Raw genomic sequence first — 20,346 nt, forward strand, 5'->3', positions numbered from 1 at the left:
ATGAATATCCTTAAAATAAAATATACAACACGTACACATATATAAGCACCCCCAGTCTGCCGGCGGTGTATATATAAGGCATCAAAGACACGCTTCCACGTAATCACTCATATGCATCACAAAACACACCCACCTGTACACAGGGCAGACTGCTCTTTCATTTCAAACTATCCCTTCCCCTGTCCCACCTCGTCTTCTCCTCTGACCATCCTGTTAAAAAAAAGGAAGATAGAAGGGACTCCTGCTGCAGGAAGGTCAGGATATATATATATATATATATATATATATATATATATATATATATATATATATATATATATATATATATATATTCGCAGCTTTTAGTTAGACCCATTATTTTAAGACTTTTCAATAATCTCCACTAATTATCAATAAAAGGTTTCTAAAAATAACAGCAAAGGAAAAAAAAGAGAGGATGTGGGGTGGGAGGAATATACTCGAGTGACTCAAAAAAAAAATGATTTCTGTAGCGTCAGAACCCTCAGAAACAAACCAGAAGTGGGATCCCTGACTCTACACACACACACTCACACACACACACACACACACACACTCACACACACACACACACACACACACACACACACACACACACACACATACATCACTTATACAAACTTGTCATAAGTCGATCAATCGTAATCACTCGTCTGCCTTGCTGCCTCTAAGTTGCGAGAACCTACCTTTACGGAGCCTACAAACTGGAAGACATCAGTCTAATTTACTGCGCAGAACACAGTCAATTGTGCAAACCATAAAGTATACTGTGCAGAACATAGTCTACTGCGCAGAAAACAGTGTCATCATTTCAACTAATCTTTCCCAGATGGAACGTACCTGCTCTGGGCGTCGGTATGTTGGGGTGATGACGTAGATCTTGGGCATGGCTGAGTTGGAGCTGGGAATGGTCTGGTCAATGGTGAAGACCAGCTTTTGGGAATCGTTGACGGAGGAAGGGGAGCTACTACTACTACTACTACTACTGCTGGTGACGGCAGAAGCGGCGACGTGACTGGTGGGTTTGGGTGGAGTCTGGTGTCCCGCAGTGGGAGGAAGAGAGGATGAGGCCCTTCTGTTGGAGGTGGTGGCGTTCGGTCGGCGGGTGACGTGTGTGATGACGGGACTGACTTGGGCCACAGATAACCTCTCAGACACTGTTCAAGAGACGTAAAGACCATGAGTCAGTTAGAACAGTGACACATACACGATATGGTCGTTATCTACCAGAAAATAGAGCTGCAGGAACCTGGGAGACGTGGGTGTTGACTTCGTCTCTAGCCTGTCGCCAGAGTCCCATGCTAGGAGGGAGGAAACCAGCACACACACACACACACACACACACACACACACACACACACACACACACCATCAAAGTATGTATCAAGCTGGACTTGGTAAATGACATACACAACAAACGTACTATCAGACGAATTTTTTTTCTGTTAACTCAAGCACAACAGCACGACCCTTGAGTATGACTGCCTGACCTTTAATCTAAAGTTAACGTATCAGGTTATACGCAAAGATTATACCGTCGCAGTTAGGAGTCTTACTGTAATAGTGCATATATAATGTCAGTTATACACAGGGTTAAGAGACGAGGCAACACGAGTGTAAAACTCTCTCCCCGTAACACACAAGTTCTTACATCCATACACACATAGAAATACACACGAGCAATACATGAAATACCATGGTTACAGCTGTATTGAGGCCGGAGAGGTGATGTAAAGAGACTGTACAACACCGCAGCACGGAGGAGAGACATGCAGTTCAATGAAAGGTGATTAATAACGCGTCAAGCGGAGACTAATTACGAGTTACGGTCTGGGGTGGGTTAGAGTGAGGAACATCAACATTACGTAGATGATACTGACCTGGGGAGTACGCTGACTGACGGAATGGAATATGGAAAAAAAAGTATAAGGTGTTAGAAAGTCGGTATAAATATTCTACTGAAGTGATCTGTTGATTAGGATGCGGGTAGTGTCAGACACACTGAATGGATGGATGTAGGTGTCATAATATTTGCTCTGGTGACGAGGGATGTGTCCAGTTGTACAAATATCCAAATGTTTTAAACTCATATGACGGAAAGATTAACGAAGATCTTGTCTAAAAGAACATCAGCGCCGTGCAGGCCTTCCTGATTCCAACACCATCATTTCATCTCTGATGTAAAATCTTTTTTTCTTCTTCCGACGCGTCATATTTTTTCTTATGAACGCGAGAAGCCAGATTTCTACAAGGCTAATTGTTGGAAGATTCTATTTAATCTCGTAACAAAGAAAAGGATACTTCAAATACAAATTATTCCTAGTGAGAAAAATATCAGGTAAATTTGGTAACAATATTATTACCATAGAATAACTGGTGAATACTAGGGGGAAGTTCCTCACGCTATGATAAGGTGGCTACAGTTACGCTCTGGCCATCATCATGGATTCACCAGGAACCTTCTCCTTTTCTTCCCACGGCTCTCGAGATCACAGGGGAAAATTCGTGATCCCTTAAAACCGGATGATCGACCTGCCTCTCCCCGGATAATCTTAGGTGGAGAGAGAGAGAGAGAGAGAGAGAGAGAGAGAGAGAGAGAGAGAGAGAGAGAGAGAGAGAGAGAGAGAGAGAGAGAGAGAGAGAGAGAATGTAGACGGATGAAGGAAAGAAAGGATTCCTCATTATTCAAATACAAACCATGGCAAGACCATGAGTAACATCAATTAATACGATATCAAAAAACTCAGATATCATACCAAAGACAGTCAAATACTGGGGTAAAAATAATTCAACTATAACTAATATAACAAAATAATTACTGTTCGTTGAATGTAAAGCGTTCTAGTCTTGCATGGGAATCAAAATATATTAGAGTAATAACTGTACTGGATTCCACCTTGCCAATGTCGGAACATCCTGTAACCTACTGTGCCATTGCCAAGTTACCGGCAGAGTTTCATCCAAATTTCTATACCACGTTCGAAGTTTAGATATTCAATAAACACATGAAGTGAGGAAACGATCCATAAACTATAAAATTCCATTACCCGCGGCCCGAGGCGACGCCACCTACTTAATTAATGGCCCGACGCGTGTCTTCATTTAGGCGTTGCCTCTGTTGTCAGACTGAGATCCAATATCACGATTTGTTTCACTTCCCCGTCTGAACTGAGCTACGCTGCTTACTGGGGCCATTCATCAGTTATTGATTGTTTGCTACGGCTAATTGCCACTTGGAAATTACTTCCTCTAAGGTTACTGCGCTCTTCGAGGTGCACATCAGAGGGAATTTGTAGAGAATGAGTGCTTAAGAATACATATTTCTTTCATATCAGGTACAAAGATGTCTTTCTATGTACTTCCTCGTATGGCAAATCTGTGACGACCATTTTCGGTTTCCTCTAGTAGTCAAAGGTGACCAAAATCCATTATTTTTCCGTCACTAATCCGTCTTGTTCAACGATTGTTGATGACGCTAAGATACATTCTCTAACTGATCCTGGCGAGGCTTGGCACAAAAATGATAATTAAAGTGTACATTATATGGTCATTCTTAACATAACAATAACCATGAAAGCGTTCGTTACCACAGCATTGTTCATGAAAGCACTTTCAACAGCATCATAATATTGCCACTCCAACACTTAATATTCGGCATTAATCACATCAGCTCCAACCACTCTCATTTTGTCACACACAAAATCATTTTTTATTGAAATATCTACTAACCTAATCGAGCTATATATATATATATATATATATATATATATATATATATATATATATATATATATATTTTTTTTTTTTTTTTTTTTTATACTTTGTCGCTGTCTCCCGCCATTTCCCGCATTAGCGAGGTAGCGTTAAGAACAGAGGACTGGGCCTTTGAGGGAATATCCTCACCTGGCCCCCTTCTCTGTCCCTTCTTTTGGAAAATTAAAAAAAAAAAAAATAAAAAAGAGAAGGGAGGATTTCCAGCCCCCGCTCCCTCCCCTTTTAGTCGCCTTCTACGACACGCAGGGAATACGTGGGAAGTATTCTTTCTCCCCTATCCAATATATATATATATATATATATATATATATATATATATATATATATATATATATATATATGTATTTATTTATTCATTTATTTATCTATATCTATTATACTTTGTCGCTGTCTCCCGCGTTAGCGAGGTAGCGCAAGGAAACAGACGAAAGAATGGCCCAACCCACCCACATACACATGTATATACATACACGTCCACACACGAACATATACATACCTACATTTCAACGTATACATCTATATACATACACAGACATATACATATATACACATTTACATAATTCATACTTGCTGCTTTTATTCATTCCCGTCGCTACCCCGCCACACATGAAATGACAACCCCTCCCCCCGCGAGGTAACTCAGTCTCTAGCTGTCATGTATAATGCACCGAAACCACAGCTCCCTTTCCACATCCAGTCTTGTGTACGAGGTTTTATCTTTACATCATCAGCAAAAGTTAGTTAAAAGCAGTATATATAAGATATAAAACAGTAGCAGTGGCGCCATCTATAATATCACCTAATTCTAAATTCATGTCAGAAGGGTAATTCATGACTATATCCAACACAATATCCATGTCAACCATTCAACTCAGCAATATTAGGGATAACAACTACGGTGTCATCCTGAGCAATATTCACACATATATTCAAAGCAACACCCGTAACGCTATCCATGAAATTTATATTAACACCATTGGCAATCGTCACAGAAATTGAAATTCGTAATGTCTACAACAACAGCAAACCTTGCAATATCTATTCCTGTACCTGCAATCATTTTTTTTCCATTTCATCATTGTTCACGTAAATATCGAAAACAATAACAGTACCAATCACACATCTGCATATAAACACATCAGCCACAATGCTCCCGGTAGAATCTATACCAATATAACTAACAGGCTAGGATACTAATTACTGGGCCACTGGTCTCCCCAGCTACAGCTGAGGCCGACGTTTACGGAAGTAAGTCTCATTCTTATGACACTGGAAGATTCTCCTCATTACATGATCGTGTGATGATAAGGTGGGGAACACGACCATAAAAATGACTGGGGCAGGAGATATAAGTAATGCCAAAGTCTCTCATGACAAGAGAACATCTATCAAACTACCCATATATATATATATATATATATATATATATATATATATATATATATATATATATATATATATATATATATATATTATATATATGTATATTATACTTTGTCGCTGTCTCCCGCGTTAGCGAGGTAGTGCAAGAAAACTAGACGAAAGAATGGCCCAGCTCACCCACATACACATTTATATACATACACGTCCACACACGCACATATACATACCTATACCTTTCAATGTATACATATATATATACATATACAGACATATACATATATACAAATGTACATAATTCATACTTGGTGCCTTTATTCTTTCCCGTCGCCACACCACCAGACACGAAATGACAACCCCCTCCCCCCCGCATGCGCGCGAGGTAGCGCTAGGAAAAGACAACAAAGGCCACTTTCGTTCCTACTCAGTCTCTAGCTGTCATGTAATAATGCACCGAAACCATAGCTCCCTTTCCACAATAAATGAATTGGTATTAGTAACAAATGAAGGCACTTGGTAAGAGTGTTCTTACATAATTTTTGTGATACAGAGAAGGTATGTGAGGAGCACTAACACATCTACATCATGACGCTAACAAGAAGGTATGATCCTATAAAGATGACACAGTGACACCACTATCGTGAACACGAATACTGTTTACGAACAAGATATTCATAAGCACTGATTTAATACCTTGAGTTCATCTATCATGTAATACCTCATACTTTCCTCCAGTCACTGTTGCTTAACCTTTTTTAAAGATCACTTGCACTGTAAACTGCTCAATGATTCATTCACTGTTGCCCAGTCCTTGTAGAAGAAAAAGAAAGTTCACTTACTACGTAACTTTTCGTAACTCCGTGAGGGCTCCGTCTCTGCATATATCATGTGCTTCGTATCCCCTTTTCCATCACTGCTCACAGGATGTGGTGATGTGCACAATAACTCCACCTCTCTTGTGGCAAAAAAAAACCAATCATCGCCTTCAAAAACACGTCCCCAGCAGTAACATTACTGCCGCCACACGCTTCACACTACCCTTCTCCAACTTTAACTCACTTCTCTCAGAAAAATCATCACTAAACCCATTATGAGAACCATACCCAAACCCCCTCTTCAAGCTACAGATCCTAATCATATCCACAACAACCAAAACTCCCACCTCAGAAACCATATTCTTCATCACCAAACTCCACGCCAGCAGAAGCAGAGCCCCTGAAGCCATCACCTAATTCACGTTGCCTTGACTACATCCACCATTGTTCATCACCAAACTCATGAACATCAACCATTCAAACTCCACCACAATCACCACCGTTAGCACCAGTATCAGCGCCACAACCAACCACCGCTACCATCACGACCTGAGATAGTCGACCACAAGTCTATCGAAAATCGCACGGCCATTAAATATGTAACTCACAGTGGAATCAACCATTAAAACACAAGTTCTTACTCACAATATCACCCTGGTAGCATTAAAAATGGCCTCTCTTAAAACCTATTCATCAAGCTCTCACGAGGGTGATATCCCTCAGCAATATATGCTCAAATGCCTCGCTGTCGGAGCGCAACCCAGTCAGTTTTCACTCCCGCGTCCAGGTGACGTTATATTTATTCATGAATGGGGTTTTCACATCTTGACGCCGAACTTCAGTAATGTTTCATTCCTTAGAAATGTTAAGAATCATTTTCTTTTTCTCGTAAAGTAAGTCCCGAGCGTCGTAAATAACACAAAATCTGAGTCCGATAATCCTTTCTGCAACGGACTGAATTGCTCTACAACAGTAGGTTTACATACCTTTCATAACTGCCTTTACGTTACAGAGTCGCAAGAAAATTAGTGCAAACTACGTACAGAATTGAGGAGCAGCATGGAAATCCTACCTCAGGTACTAGACACACACACATCATAGCGTTATATCGTAAATACTTCATTCGAAAACGGAAGCCTAGTTAATGAAATACGCTTAAAACGGAAATGCTTAGGAACGGTAAACATACCAGTGAAATGTGAGGACGGAACTCGACCGTGTCATGTAATTATGAAATGAGAATCCAACAGTGAAATGTGTTAAGAGGAGGAAAAGAATCACAGTGAGATGCTTTATAAAAGGATGACTCAACAGTGAGATTTCGCAAAAACGGGACACTAGCTGAAAAGTCGTAGGAACTGCGATGTGGTTTCGTCTGTCAACATTTCATTTTCCTTTACTACTTGAGCGATTTTTCATTAAAAAAAAAACGAGGGCTGGATATAAACGTCAGAGGGAGGGAGTTTTCCATTTTCGTCAGTGAGTCCATTGTGGATATTCCAACTGGAAAAAAAAAATAAAGGTACAAAAAGCCTTGGCTGTAGGCGTCTGCAACACTGAAATCGTTCCAGAGAAATTTATAAAAAGTAGCGACTTAAAAGTACGAAAGTCAGTCTGTATTCTGAAGCAGAGAAGAAAATTAGTCAAACTATGACTGATTTCATTACTACCGGAACGACGCTTGAGCGTTCATTAAGACGAAAACTCTTGAGTGATGTACGACAATCAACATGATTATAACGAACCTAACGTCTTGGGGACCAGCGTCAGGAAGGCGTCAAGTCACGGGAGAGAATCCTGGAAATCTCTTAAGCCCTCCCTCCTTCCCCTCTTCCTTCTTAAATAAAAAAAATAGATAAAAATCCCTCCAAATTCACACGTATTCAGATGTTCCATAAGCTCACAAAACACAAATCTATAGTTTTTTAATCACTTTGTTCAACGAGTCTCCTTGGACGAATGAAGTTCAAGCACCCTTGTTCAATGTAAATTTTTCATAGGAGGGGGAGCAAAAAGACTGGGAGATCCACACGATTCCTAGTCTTTTCTGACAAACGAAATATTCTAATTAGGCTTCCGAACTTCATTATGGAAAGTTAATTAGTTAAACTTAAAGTTTAATTAGAATCATGATCAAAAATACACTCTCCATGGCCTATAACACCTAACAACTCTATTGGACGAACAAGCAGCAAGTTAATATGTGCAGGACATACAGACATGGCAATGAGTTCGAATCCTGTAAACGGAAGTCGGTCCATAGCCAACCCAGGTATTCATCTTTCCCCTTGAGGCTGGTCGATAAATGGGTACACACACACACACACACACACACAGGGGCGCGCGCGCGCGCTACAAGAGGGATACAGCAAGATAATGTCTTTAGAAACATATAATTCAGAATATATTTAATGATATCAAAATCTAACAGAGTCTCTGAAATATTCATTCACATGTGGGCTTGTCAGGTATAATGTGAAACAAATTCATGCCTGCGCCTGTATATTAATGAGTTCATTAAATTTTTAATGTCATGCCAATGATGTAGTCGTGAGGAATAGGATGGGTTCGACAATTTTCCAAGTGTTTCACATCTCTCGTATTGATTAGACATTTGGAGGTTATGTAGATGAGAACGAGGCGATCATCCCGTGAGAAACACGTAAGATAAACATGTCTGCCGTATGTACGACCTTATGGTCTACCACGCAAATCCATGGCCAACTGACTATCATGGCCAGCAGCCCATCATGGCCATGTTCTCATCGTATCCGGCTGCCCAGGCGATTGCAAGTTAATTTTCGAGTTTGTGTGTGTGTGTGTGTGTGTGTGTGTGTGTGTGTGTGTGTGTGTGTGTGTGTGTATGCAAATCGGAATTTACATTCAAAATGTGGTTACCCTACACTGGGATGAGGTCACCCATGGAGTCTGGAGCCGGTGGTCAGCGAGGGACTCCACACCATCACATTCCCCAAGTCACGTCTTCTCCCACCCGGCCCTGGGTGGGGAGCTAAGTCTTCCCTCTCACGTCTCAAGCAGTATTACTTCCTCCCCCTACACACACACACACACACACACACACCATCAGGTATTCTCCCCTCGTGCCCGGGAATGACTATCTCAAAGGACTATATAGTTTCCACTCCATCGACCACATTCTTCCCCAAATGAGAATATTTTCCCCCGAGACTTTTTCTCTCGTTCCTTGCACCTCTCACTTGTCCAACTCCACATTTGGCTCACATGTAAGTCCATCATAGACCCCCTGCAGTCTACTGCTCCCTTCAAGATCCCAAATGTTTCATTTTCATAAGTTAAAGTCGGTTGCATCATCAAGTCCCTCACGTGAGTCTTTCTTCCTACGCCAGCAAAATTAAATATTCTGGCCTGACTTATTTCCCCTCAGAGTTCCAGCGATTTTGTGTCCTCTTCAGCGTTTTTTCGCCAACGTCTCGACATACCAACGTCTCGACTCATCCCATTGCTATACCAACGTCTCGACCCATCCCATTGCTATACCAACGTCTCGACCCATCCCATTGCTATACCAACGTCTCGATCCATCCCATTACTATACCAACGTCTCGACCCATCCCATTACTATACCAACGTCTCGACCCATCCCATTACTATACCAACGTCTCGATCCATTCCATTAGTAGAAGTGTTCATTAGATGTTGATATCCTGTAACACAAAGTCTTGTTTCCAAAATTCCCTTAATCTTTTTCTCTTCCACATTCTCCTCATACCTTCCATCTCAGGCTATACTTGTCTTCCCAAACTTTAACTCCAGCAATAAACGTCTCCATCGTCCATTTTTTCCTCCCTGTCAATTAAGAGCTCACCGCTCTCCCACGAGTTTAAACCATTTTCGTTTTAACCATCACATCTACAAAAAAAAATGTTTCGTACATTTACTGCTGCCTAACACGTCCCCAGACAGCCTTTCTTCCACCCGTCCTGACAACGATCTTCCTGCTTCAAGGAACTGCCTCAAGTATTTCCAGTTTGAACGCCTCCGCCTCCTCCAACATCCTTAAAACCATTCCACACTTCTGTCGACTCGACCGTCTCTTCTTCACACATCATTAAACCTTGCATACAGAACCTCCTCCCAGTCCCCTTTCATTCTGGTCAGGATACCACAAAATAATAATAATCATTCATTTCTTCACGCGTTAGAGCGAGTATTAATTCAAATACTCTTCGTTTCTTTCATTTATTCATTAAAGTTCCTTCCATCTAATTCCGAAATATGAGCGAGGAAGATTTTTCCTTGGGCTTCCAGCTGAAGTACTTCGACCCTGCTTTCTTGTGAAGGCTTTGAAGAGCCTCGCGGGGCTTGGCTTCGCCTTGTTAACTTCTCTTGAGCGTCGGCAGGGCAGGGGGCTGGCCAACCAATGTCGTAGTCTGTTAAGAATTTCCAGGTCTGTCTGCCTGTGATTTCCAGTTGATTTACAACTGACACGCCCGGAAGACACCGCCTCTCTCAGCATCTACGTCTCCATCTCACTGGTAGACATGATCACACGGAAATGGCTAACGATGCATTTATCTCGGACATCTGAGCACAGTCATATATTTCCTTATCTGGTGGAGCGCTTGTCTGTGTGGCGTGTTTCTTGGACCGACGCAGCTGCGCCAGACCTGCTTCCGTCTTCTAGCTGTCTCACCCACAACTCCCTCCACCGGGCGCCATCAAGCTTGGCTTCCACTACAACATACTCTTAACCCAATACACACACACACACACACACACACACACACTACAGTTCTTTAGTGGAGCTGCTCCATTTGAGAACTCCAGCACAACCAGCTTAGCTTAGATCTCCCACACACACCCTCCACACTCCCTTCTCAGAGTCCACCAGGCTTTGTCCTATAGGTCTGCTGCGCATCGTCCTCGCACCTGGGTGAGACCTACCTACGTGTCTCCAGCGGAGAACACACACTGCACGGGAGCTCTCGTGCACACCACCGTCAGACAAGCTCCTGCTGGGGGGGTCTACCTCAGCACTAGAGGTTTTCAATGAAGCAACCCCCCCCCCCCCACACACACACACACACACACACTCCCTCCCTCGCATCCACGACTGTGAAACTTGTTAAATATTTACACCGTGAAATGTAAATGGACTGTAATGTATAATTGTAGTATTACTTTCACTCGGGGTTGACATGTCTCTCTGGCCCTGAGGCACAGACGTAACTCAATCTGGAGTTATGTTTTCATTTCACTGAACAGGATGCCAGAGCAAACGACGATACGAGAATAATTTTCAAGATTTTAAGTCTGTTTGACTCCGACGTTAGTTTCATTTTCATTATACTAGTTAAGTCTAGATTTTACACTTGTTGGGTGTCTATGTATTGGTATATGTATGTGTATACAGTGTGTGTGTGTGTATGTGTGTGTGTGTGTGTGTGTGTGTGTGTGTGTGTGTGTGTGTGTGTGTGTGTGTGTGTGTGTGTGTGTGTGTGTTTCGTAAACCTGGCTCTCTCAGCACTGTCGAAAGAAACATTGTGTTGTGTGTAAGACGTGTGTTGTTTACGGAGACAACGCTGCGAAGCTGAAGTGAGCAAACACAACACCAATTTATGATAACAACCGCCTGCCAACATGAAATGTAAATTCATCATAAAAAAAAACTTGCTTTACTGAGAAATGAGAAATACCTGGTTGTTCTGATTTACATTACATGTTTACAGTCAATATCATAATTTACAAAAGGTTTGTGCTTTTCAGCTGGATATGAACCATCGTTCATGAGACCGGAATATGAAAACTTTCCAGACTCGTTCTTGGCAGTGGACTTAATATTGTAATCTAGCTAAGCAGACATTCATTTATGAATTACATGAATAATTAATCTGAAATCTGTTACTTCTAGGATACTGCGAACGTTAGCCACAATGTTAAAGATAAAAAGATATTAATATTGGACACAATAATTCTAATACTAGATCACGATCTCTTTAAAAATCTCAAAGAATGTCAATCAAGTTCATCCAAATGTAAATTATTACTGGAACTAACGAAAATCCATAAAGCGGTTCAACGCTCGCTAAGGTCTCTGGCGCAGCTTCTAAAACGTCGATCTAAATATTATTAGTTAAAAAAAAAAAAAATTCAGCCTTCGCAAAATATTTCAGTTTTTCGAGTCGATATATCGATAGATATTCACTACGAAATACATTTCTTTACCTGATCTAACTAAAAAAAAAAAAACCCACTTTGTGTGAACAAAAAATAAAACATTTCCCAATTTGGTGTCGTTGGAGACTGATGTATTGTGGGGCGCTGAGCGCGTCCCAGCAGAGACGCCCAGCCCTGCCCTAGCGACCATCACAGTCCTGCATCACCGGTACGCTTGATACAACAACAAAGCCATGAGCCAACAGGCATCATCTGTCTCCCAAAGCCAACATCTGACTACGGCCTCAGTTAACACCACCAGGAAGCGGGTAAGCCAAGGAATAATCCCGGGCAGTGGTTTGGGACACGTCTGTTTTAGTCGAGGCCGTGGCCGCTGGTTCGGACGAGTTCCCATCTAGTAATTTACTGGCCCCTGATGGAGACTCACACAGTGTGCAACTTTTGGCCGTGTGGTTGATGATATCTTATTGTGTGCAGCTAGGGCCAGGCTTGGGTTCCCGCGGCAGCCAGATGTGTTCTGGTAACTTCTGACCGACCGGCCATCAACACCAAACTGAACGTTCGAAAAGTACATTCGGAACTCCAGGGGAACACTCAGTGCCTGGTTATGTCGTGCAGGGATACTGACTATATATATATATATATATATATATATATATATATATATATATATATATATATATATATATATATATATATATATATATATATTTTCCTATGAATTCACAAGGAAATGAAACACGATAACTTCCCATTCCCAAGTGCACTTTCGTGTAATAATCGTATCATCAGGGAAGATACTAAAAATAAATATAACAGTTGACAAACAACGAATAGACGTAGCTAGGACTCACTGGTTCACGTCCACGCTCTAGCTGTCGAGGATAATACACAGAAAACAAGAGCACTTCCCCTTCCCGCAGTCAAGCCCCACAGAATATATTCCCTGGTTCAGCCTGCCCTGACACCACGTCTCCCCCATTATATCATATCGCCCCAGTTCTCTCCATCCTATGGACGCCTCATCCTGCAGCGTGCTCAGGTACACAAAAGACTCCTTCACTCCATCCTCCCATTTCCCTCTCAGTTTTCTCCCTCCTCCTTGCTTCCTCCACTTCTGTCACGTATATCCTCTTAGACCTCCATGCCCGTTTCCCTCCGTATGTCCAAACCATTTCAGCATATCCTGCTCACTTCTCTTCATCATACTCGCCAACTACCACACCCTCTCTTCACACTGCTATCCCTTACACAATCCACCCTCCTCACGCCATAAATCGTCCGCAGGCGTTTCATTTCCACAACGTCCACCCTCCTCCGTTATCATACATTTAGTAGGGTCCAAGGCTCGCACTCATACAGCGCAGATGGCACTACCATACCATCAAGCATTCCCATCTTCATCGTCACACACAGTCACCTCTCCTCTTATACACTTAGGGCGTCCACCCTATGGTTAAATTCAGCTACAGCAGTCCCCTGGTTATTCCTTCAGAGTTCTCCCAATTCAGACTCAAAATCAAACCAGACCTGTCTCATCCCCCTGCTAAACCTCATAACCTTACTTTTATTTACATTTACTCGCCTTTTTCTTTCACATACTCTCCTAAACTCATACTCTAGCTTCTGCAATTTCTCACGCGAATCTTTTCCTCAAGCTTATGTCACCTTCAGAACAACTTTTCCCACCTCCTAGGCTCATCCAGACCCTCTTTCCAAGGTCCTTGCATTTGCTTCCTCTAAACAGATTAAACATGCACGGTGACATCACATAACCATGACACAGGCCTACCGTCACGTGGACCCATTCATCCTTCTCCCTTCCTTCTCGTGAATACGTCTCACTCTCCCGATGGCTATTCTCATCTACTTCTAGTAACTTTTCCTCCACAGAGCATCTCCGGCAACCGTATTATTCACTTTCCCTATTTTCATAAATTCTACAAATAAATCCCTCCTATTTTCCAAGTAATTCTCACAAAAATTCTTTGATAGCAAATACCTGATCTAAACATCCTCCACCTCTACTCCAACAACACCACTCCTTCCTGGTCTAATGCTCAGTACATACTCCCACCCTCTCAGTCTCAACCTTTCCATGTCATCCTGTATACCGTTTCCAGCGTTAGCGAGATAGCGCCGGGAACAGGCGAAGAAAGACAGCATTCGCTCACATCCATTCACTAGCTTTCACACGCAGTATAACAGCATATATATATATATATATATATATATATATATATATATATATATATATATATATATATATATATATATACGGTGCAGATGACAAAATCACTTCACAGAACCCTAATGCCGCACAAGACACCACAAACCCGAAACACTGATTTACGTGACTAGAAACATGAGATTACTCAAAGCTTAACCTCCACATCCCCGCAGAGATCTACCGTCGGCCTCTTGACCCCCTGCTGCACATGACTCCAACCTGCGTCCCTCCACGACTGACCAACCACTCCCACTTACCACAGTATTCCAACCACACACACATCCGTCCTCCACCCCCAACACCACACACACACACACACACACACATCAAGGCAGATCCCCATGAAAGGAAGGGTTTTGGAGCACGAAGATAAGGTTATATATATATATATATATGTATATATATATATATATATATATATATATATATATATATATACATACATACATATCACATGGTGCCCTCCTGACAACATGAATCGAACCACTGCCATGGTAGGAGCTGGAGACGCAAAAATGGAAAATGGTTCGAATCCTGCTACCATTAGAGCATTATAATATATAAAAAATATATATATATATATAAACTCCAGATGCCGGTCTTCATCGAAGCCATGCAAGCAGACATCCTCCTGGTAACCTGCAGGTCACAGTCTTCCATTCTTCCACCTGAGGTTCTCCTCTTCACCTCTTCTCCCGCAATATATACTTCTTGGATACAATCTCCAACAATCCATTCCTGTCTCGGACATCTAGCTCCACTTTACTGGCCACTTCGTCTTTAGACTGCCGCTGTTTAGGAGGAACTTTCCCATCCCTTGTTACATTTTCTGTCCGAAAATCCACACAATTTAGTCTCCTGGAACCGACCTCCAGCCGCTGCAGTTGGCGGGGCTACCCACCCACTGCGTTCACCGTGATGCACATCGACTCACTGCAGAGTGTGGTGCAACACGCCCTTCTTTTTTCTTCACTTTTTGGCCTGACCAATATTACCATCTGCTTCCTTCACTGCTTTCTTGGAAGTTTCAGGAACCTGCCGTCACGCTCGCTGTTTCCTACGGTTTCTTGGCCGTCACAAAATCGTTACTCATTTTTTTCTCTTCTTTTTCAGTCAGTTGAGACAACACGGGCAGCTGAAGTTCCAATCAGGGCAATCTCATTAACGATATATATATATATATATATATATATATATATATATATATATATATATATATATATATATATATATATATATATATATTTAAACTCTTGCCTGAGCTTGGTATTCATTTCATCGACCATCCCCTTGGTGTGGATGAACAGCTGGGCTGACTGTGGACCGACTGCACCTAAAAGGGATTCGAACCTCGACCCTTGGCGATCCGTGAATGCGTTACGGTCACGGCAATGTGACTACCATGCGTTTAATACTGAACTCTCCCTAACCAGTCTCTACTTAGAGGCTCTCTTTCCTACACAGGCAAGGGTCGCTGTATGCCAATGTGTATTCATTTCTCTTTTATTAAAGAGTTATAATTGTAAGCTAATCTTGTCAGACGTGTGCCTGGGTTCAGTACAACCTCTCAAGGGACCTCACGACATACCTAACTTAGGCAACACTGACAGCAACTCCACGTATTGTGGCGACATCTGTCTCGGGCTGACCAACACTCACAGTACCCCGCGCCAGGCAGCTGTACTGTTGCGTCAAGCAAGTGACAGGTTACGACGCGCGACCTCATCTGACCTCGTGAATCCCCCAGAAGTAACAACCGTAATGAGCTTGGTGGATTCATGCTCCACGATGTGGGTAAACCTCAGCCTCTGTGTCAGTTTCCGAAGGGACTATCGCCGTCTAACGGGATCGCCTTTGTTCGCCATTACCCGCGGTGGGATACAGTCTGGCCGTAAGGAATACCGCAGGAGCCATTACTCGAGTCAGTCAGGCCGTAAACCTGCCCGAGACAACATGTGCACAGCTCTGGTGCCTGTGGTCCTCGCCTTGTAACTTCAGATTTACGAGCCGCTGGGGCATCTCCTCCGTCAGTACTAGTCCTCCATGTGACTCCTGATTTTTTTTTCACCTTCCTGGCAGGTGATGTGGCGCCTCATCTCCCAGGACTAACGTGGTGCATCACCACCATCGCCCGTTTTGAGAAGCAGTCTTTTCCGTCTGTGGTATCTCCTCTCTCCTACTGCAGCACCTCGAGACCTTCACCCGCACCACGAGACCCGAGACAAGGGCCACCCTCTCCTGCGAGATTCCTCCACCATCAGTGACAATCTTCACCTCGAGAAAATGGGGAAGAAGAGCCACGCAGTGTCATGAACCATGGCATTCCCATTCTCAAGTGACCTCACTACATATCCGGCTTAGGCACTGCCGACGGTGACCTCAATTGGTGGCGACATCAAAGGTCGTACAACAACATGGTGCCTGGCCGCTGTAATTAAAGCATTAAGCAACTGAGAAGTTATTACATGTGAACCTTCCCTGACCTCCTGATCCTCAGAAGGGAGCAGTAGTAATGAGCTTGGCAGCCCACGCATCACGGGTGTGGATGACCTCACAGCGTGTAATTCCCATGGAGTCATATTCATCTACCGAGACTTGTCTTCATTCTGCCATTACCACCCGTTTAGCGCCGTTGCGAAGCCGCGATAAATACCGTGGTGGGAGACATGAGTCAGTGAAGCTGTCAACGTACCTCAGACGCCAAGTGTACTAAGTATCTGAATTTTTGGCAACTTCATCATTCTTCGAGCCCTTGGACTGTCTCCGTTGTTATTAGTAGTCCATCATGTGACTTGTGTCTTTATATCTTTCCTGGAGATTTCTATGGTGCCTCGTCTCCCACGGCTCCCTTCGGCAGGACTCACATAGGACATCGCCACCGCCCGTCTCGAGAAGCATCTTGAAGTAAGGGACACTAAGTCTCGCCCTCCTGCAGAACAAAGCACAGACGGGAACAATCCACTCTCCCTCCTGCAGAAGATCCATGAGATATGGCAGTCCCGTACCTCTCCCATGGCATCTACACCAGCACCGCGGGACTCGTGCCAAGTCTGTCTCTCATCATTCTCAGCCTTCCTCAATTGGCTTCACCTTCTTACCATAATCCAACACCAAGTGTATCAGCTCATCATCCATGTATATACTTAGTAAAGCACTATTTTGTTATTCGTGTTTCCGTACCTCGTTCTTAATTTTCACACAACAGAGACCTTAGCGCCTGTACTTAAACATCCCTAAAAAGTTAAAAAAAAACTTTAAAACATATTTAGTTTGATGAAATAAGTCTAATGACTACGATCAGATGAACAGAGAAACAAATTCCAATTCGCTCGAGAATGAAGGGATTTAACTTATATATTATCTACGCTCGCCGCGTTCGTTCCTCATACTCCACTGTGATTTGGTCGACCTTCTCACCATTATTACATCTGTATATGACATCCCCAGCATTCATTCCTGTCCTATAGTCTTCAGCCTAACTCCACCACAGTCCACTGGTTTAGCAATAACCTTTATAACTGAGTAATAAAGATTGCAAAAAAAGCTATACAATTCAGCCATAAACTTTTATCACTTAACGAACATTTCAAACTCCTGCGGTGGCAACACATGCCAAACTTATTGTACGTTTCCGTTGAAATTATAACTTTTCCTTAAGAGATCTAAAATACTTTATTCATAAAATCTTTTCAGTGGTCGTGTAAAGTTTTGCTCACTTCCTGGTTCTTATAACACTTCGTTGAGCGTTTCATATCTATTTTCCTCCGTTTTCCCTGTCGGGCAAGACGCTGCCTCTGGCCTCTCTTCCCTTTCCCCTCCGCCTCTCACGCTCCTCATTTCCGAGGTGATGAACTCAATATATTTCTCTTTCACACATTTTTTTTCTTTCTACGATAACCGTCTGCATTCACTAAGTATTTTATCTTCTGTTAAATATCTATTTTCTTACTGTTTCTATGCTATTCGTTTTAGTTTTGTAAGTCAAGAATACGGGGAAAAAAATCTTGTGGTAAACATAGAATGAAAATCCCCAAGCGCCTCCGCACCCCGCTGTCTGCTGAAGACCGGCCGATGCACGGCTGCCCAGCTCTTCTCTCCTCTTGATGTCTGAGCTCAAGAAACAAATAAATACGTGTTCGAAAAAAAAATTCTTGTCTTCCAATTTACGTTGACGCAGAAAACGTTTTTCCTCTCAACAGTCAGGTCTGTATTTCACTGGTCGGCTTGATCACAGGGGGAAATGGCTGGCGGCGCAGTAATATTACCTGAGTGTCGCATCCCACACCTGGACTCCCTCCTCATTTCCATTTACGAGTCGTTTGTGTGTATATGTGTGTGTAAACCTGGGAAAGTGTATGCAGTGTATGAAGGTCATTTAAAAGGTAACTGAGCTTAATTATGATAATAATAATAATAATAATAATAATAATAATAATAATAATAATAATAATAATAATGATAATAATAATAATAATGATAATAATAATAATAATAATAATAATAATAATAATAATAACAATGATAATAATAATAATAAAATAATAATAATAATAATGATAATAATAATAATAATAATAATAATAATAATAATAATAAAAATAATAATAATAATAATAATACGAAGAAGATCAGTTACATAAAGAACAATATAAATTATAGTGTTAGTGATATTAACAAATAGTAACTAATACAGATAATGTTTCTTCATGCCTTTGAGAACTTTTCTTTATCTTAAAATAGCATCTTTTATTTTTGCTTTTATAAATATATCAAAAAACTTGACTCTTCTATTGATGAGAATAACCTTAAATAAGCACTAGGCTTACAAACAGTCACACCTGCCTCTTGACGTGTTAACCATCCTGGACGAAAAACATCAAAGACCTTGAAGGTTGGATTCTGTTGTGAACAGTAACCCAAAATTAAGCTGAGTAAGCAAACTTACGACAAAAACATAATGGGTAAGTCATCCCTGAACTATTGTCTTGAGATTCTAATTCTTCTGGAATACGCTAACATCATCCCATTTTCCTTTTATTTTTCCTTGCTTTACAGTACCCTCAACACGTCAGGTGTAGTTATGACATTAAAAGAAATATTATTCGTTCCAGACTCAAACTACTGATTGTATGATGTCTTCCCACAGACAACATGCGACGCCTTACGCTTGAAACCATAGTCTCTGAGGGACCTGTGGGTTAGCACTGTTGTCATTTGGTCATACTCAGTCCCGACACCTTCACATGGTGGTGGCTCAAAGCTTGGGGTCCCACACTCAATGTAAGTACAGACATCTTGTGCCAGTATAAAATGATCTTATTTCCAAGCGAGGGTACCTGAAGGAACCCGGTCCGTTCCTTCTGCCAGGCTCTTCCAGCAAGTGAGCACCTGCTACATTCCTGGTCCCAGCCTCTTCCATCAGGTCGGAGTCGAGGAGCATCAGTCACGCAGATGTGGCGTTGAATTTACGGCTATGGAGCGATGGGCGGCCATCAAGTCTGAATCCGTAATGTGAATATTTCAATATTCTTTCCGCAGTGATCTAACTCTTCGCTTGTTTCTATCCTACTTCTATGACGAGGCCTGTGAAAGGTGTTCTTAGGAAGTTGTTCACGACTATCGGTTCCCATGAATAACCGTTCCATAACTTGTTCTTCTTAAGTTCTAAACCAGCATGAACCATCTCATCTAATCTCTGTTTCTCCATCTCTCTTTTCCTTCTTCTTCTTCTTCTGCATGATCATCGTCTACCATCATTATCGTATCAGTGCCGTCATCTTCCCTTTTCCTACCTCCATTTCCTCCTCAACGAGCACCGCGAATCACATCCCGCGCCGCTACAAGCGGTGTTCATGCCAGGCAAATTTGCAGTGTGTGTGGCGAGGCGTGTGAAGGACCGCGGACGAGAGTTTCTTCAGCGAGGAGAGGATCCTTCATCCATGGCTGAGCCAACCCCCTCCGGAGTGTGGG

At 42.2% G+C, this 20,346-nt stretch overlaps 1 protein-coding gene across 4 annotated transcripts in view; it reads right to left on the minus strand.

Annotated features, from left to right (window-relative positions):
* Nucleotides 1-20,346, minus strand: part of LOC139750430 (galactosylgalactosylxylosylprotein 3-beta-glucuronosyltransferase 2-like) — a 230,734-nt gene that overhangs the window by 39,321 nt on the left and 171,067 nt on the right. For all 4 annotated transcript variants that reach the window (XM_071665227.1, XM_071665228.1, XM_071665226.1 and 1 more), the window contains one exon: nucleotides 859-1,175. In XM_071665227.1, coding sequence (XP_071521328.1) covers nucleotides 859-1,175 — 317 coding nt within the window. The remainder of the gene's footprint in view (nucleotides 1-858; nucleotides 1,176-20,346) is intronic.

Source organism: Panulirus ornatus, chromosome 9, assembly GCF_036320965.1.
Source record: "Panulirus ornatus isolate Po-2019 chromosome 9, ASM3632096v1, whole genome shotgun sequence".
Lineage (NCBI taxonomy): Eukaryota > Metazoa > Arthropoda > Malacostraca > Decapoda > Palinuridae > Panulirus > Panulirus ornatus.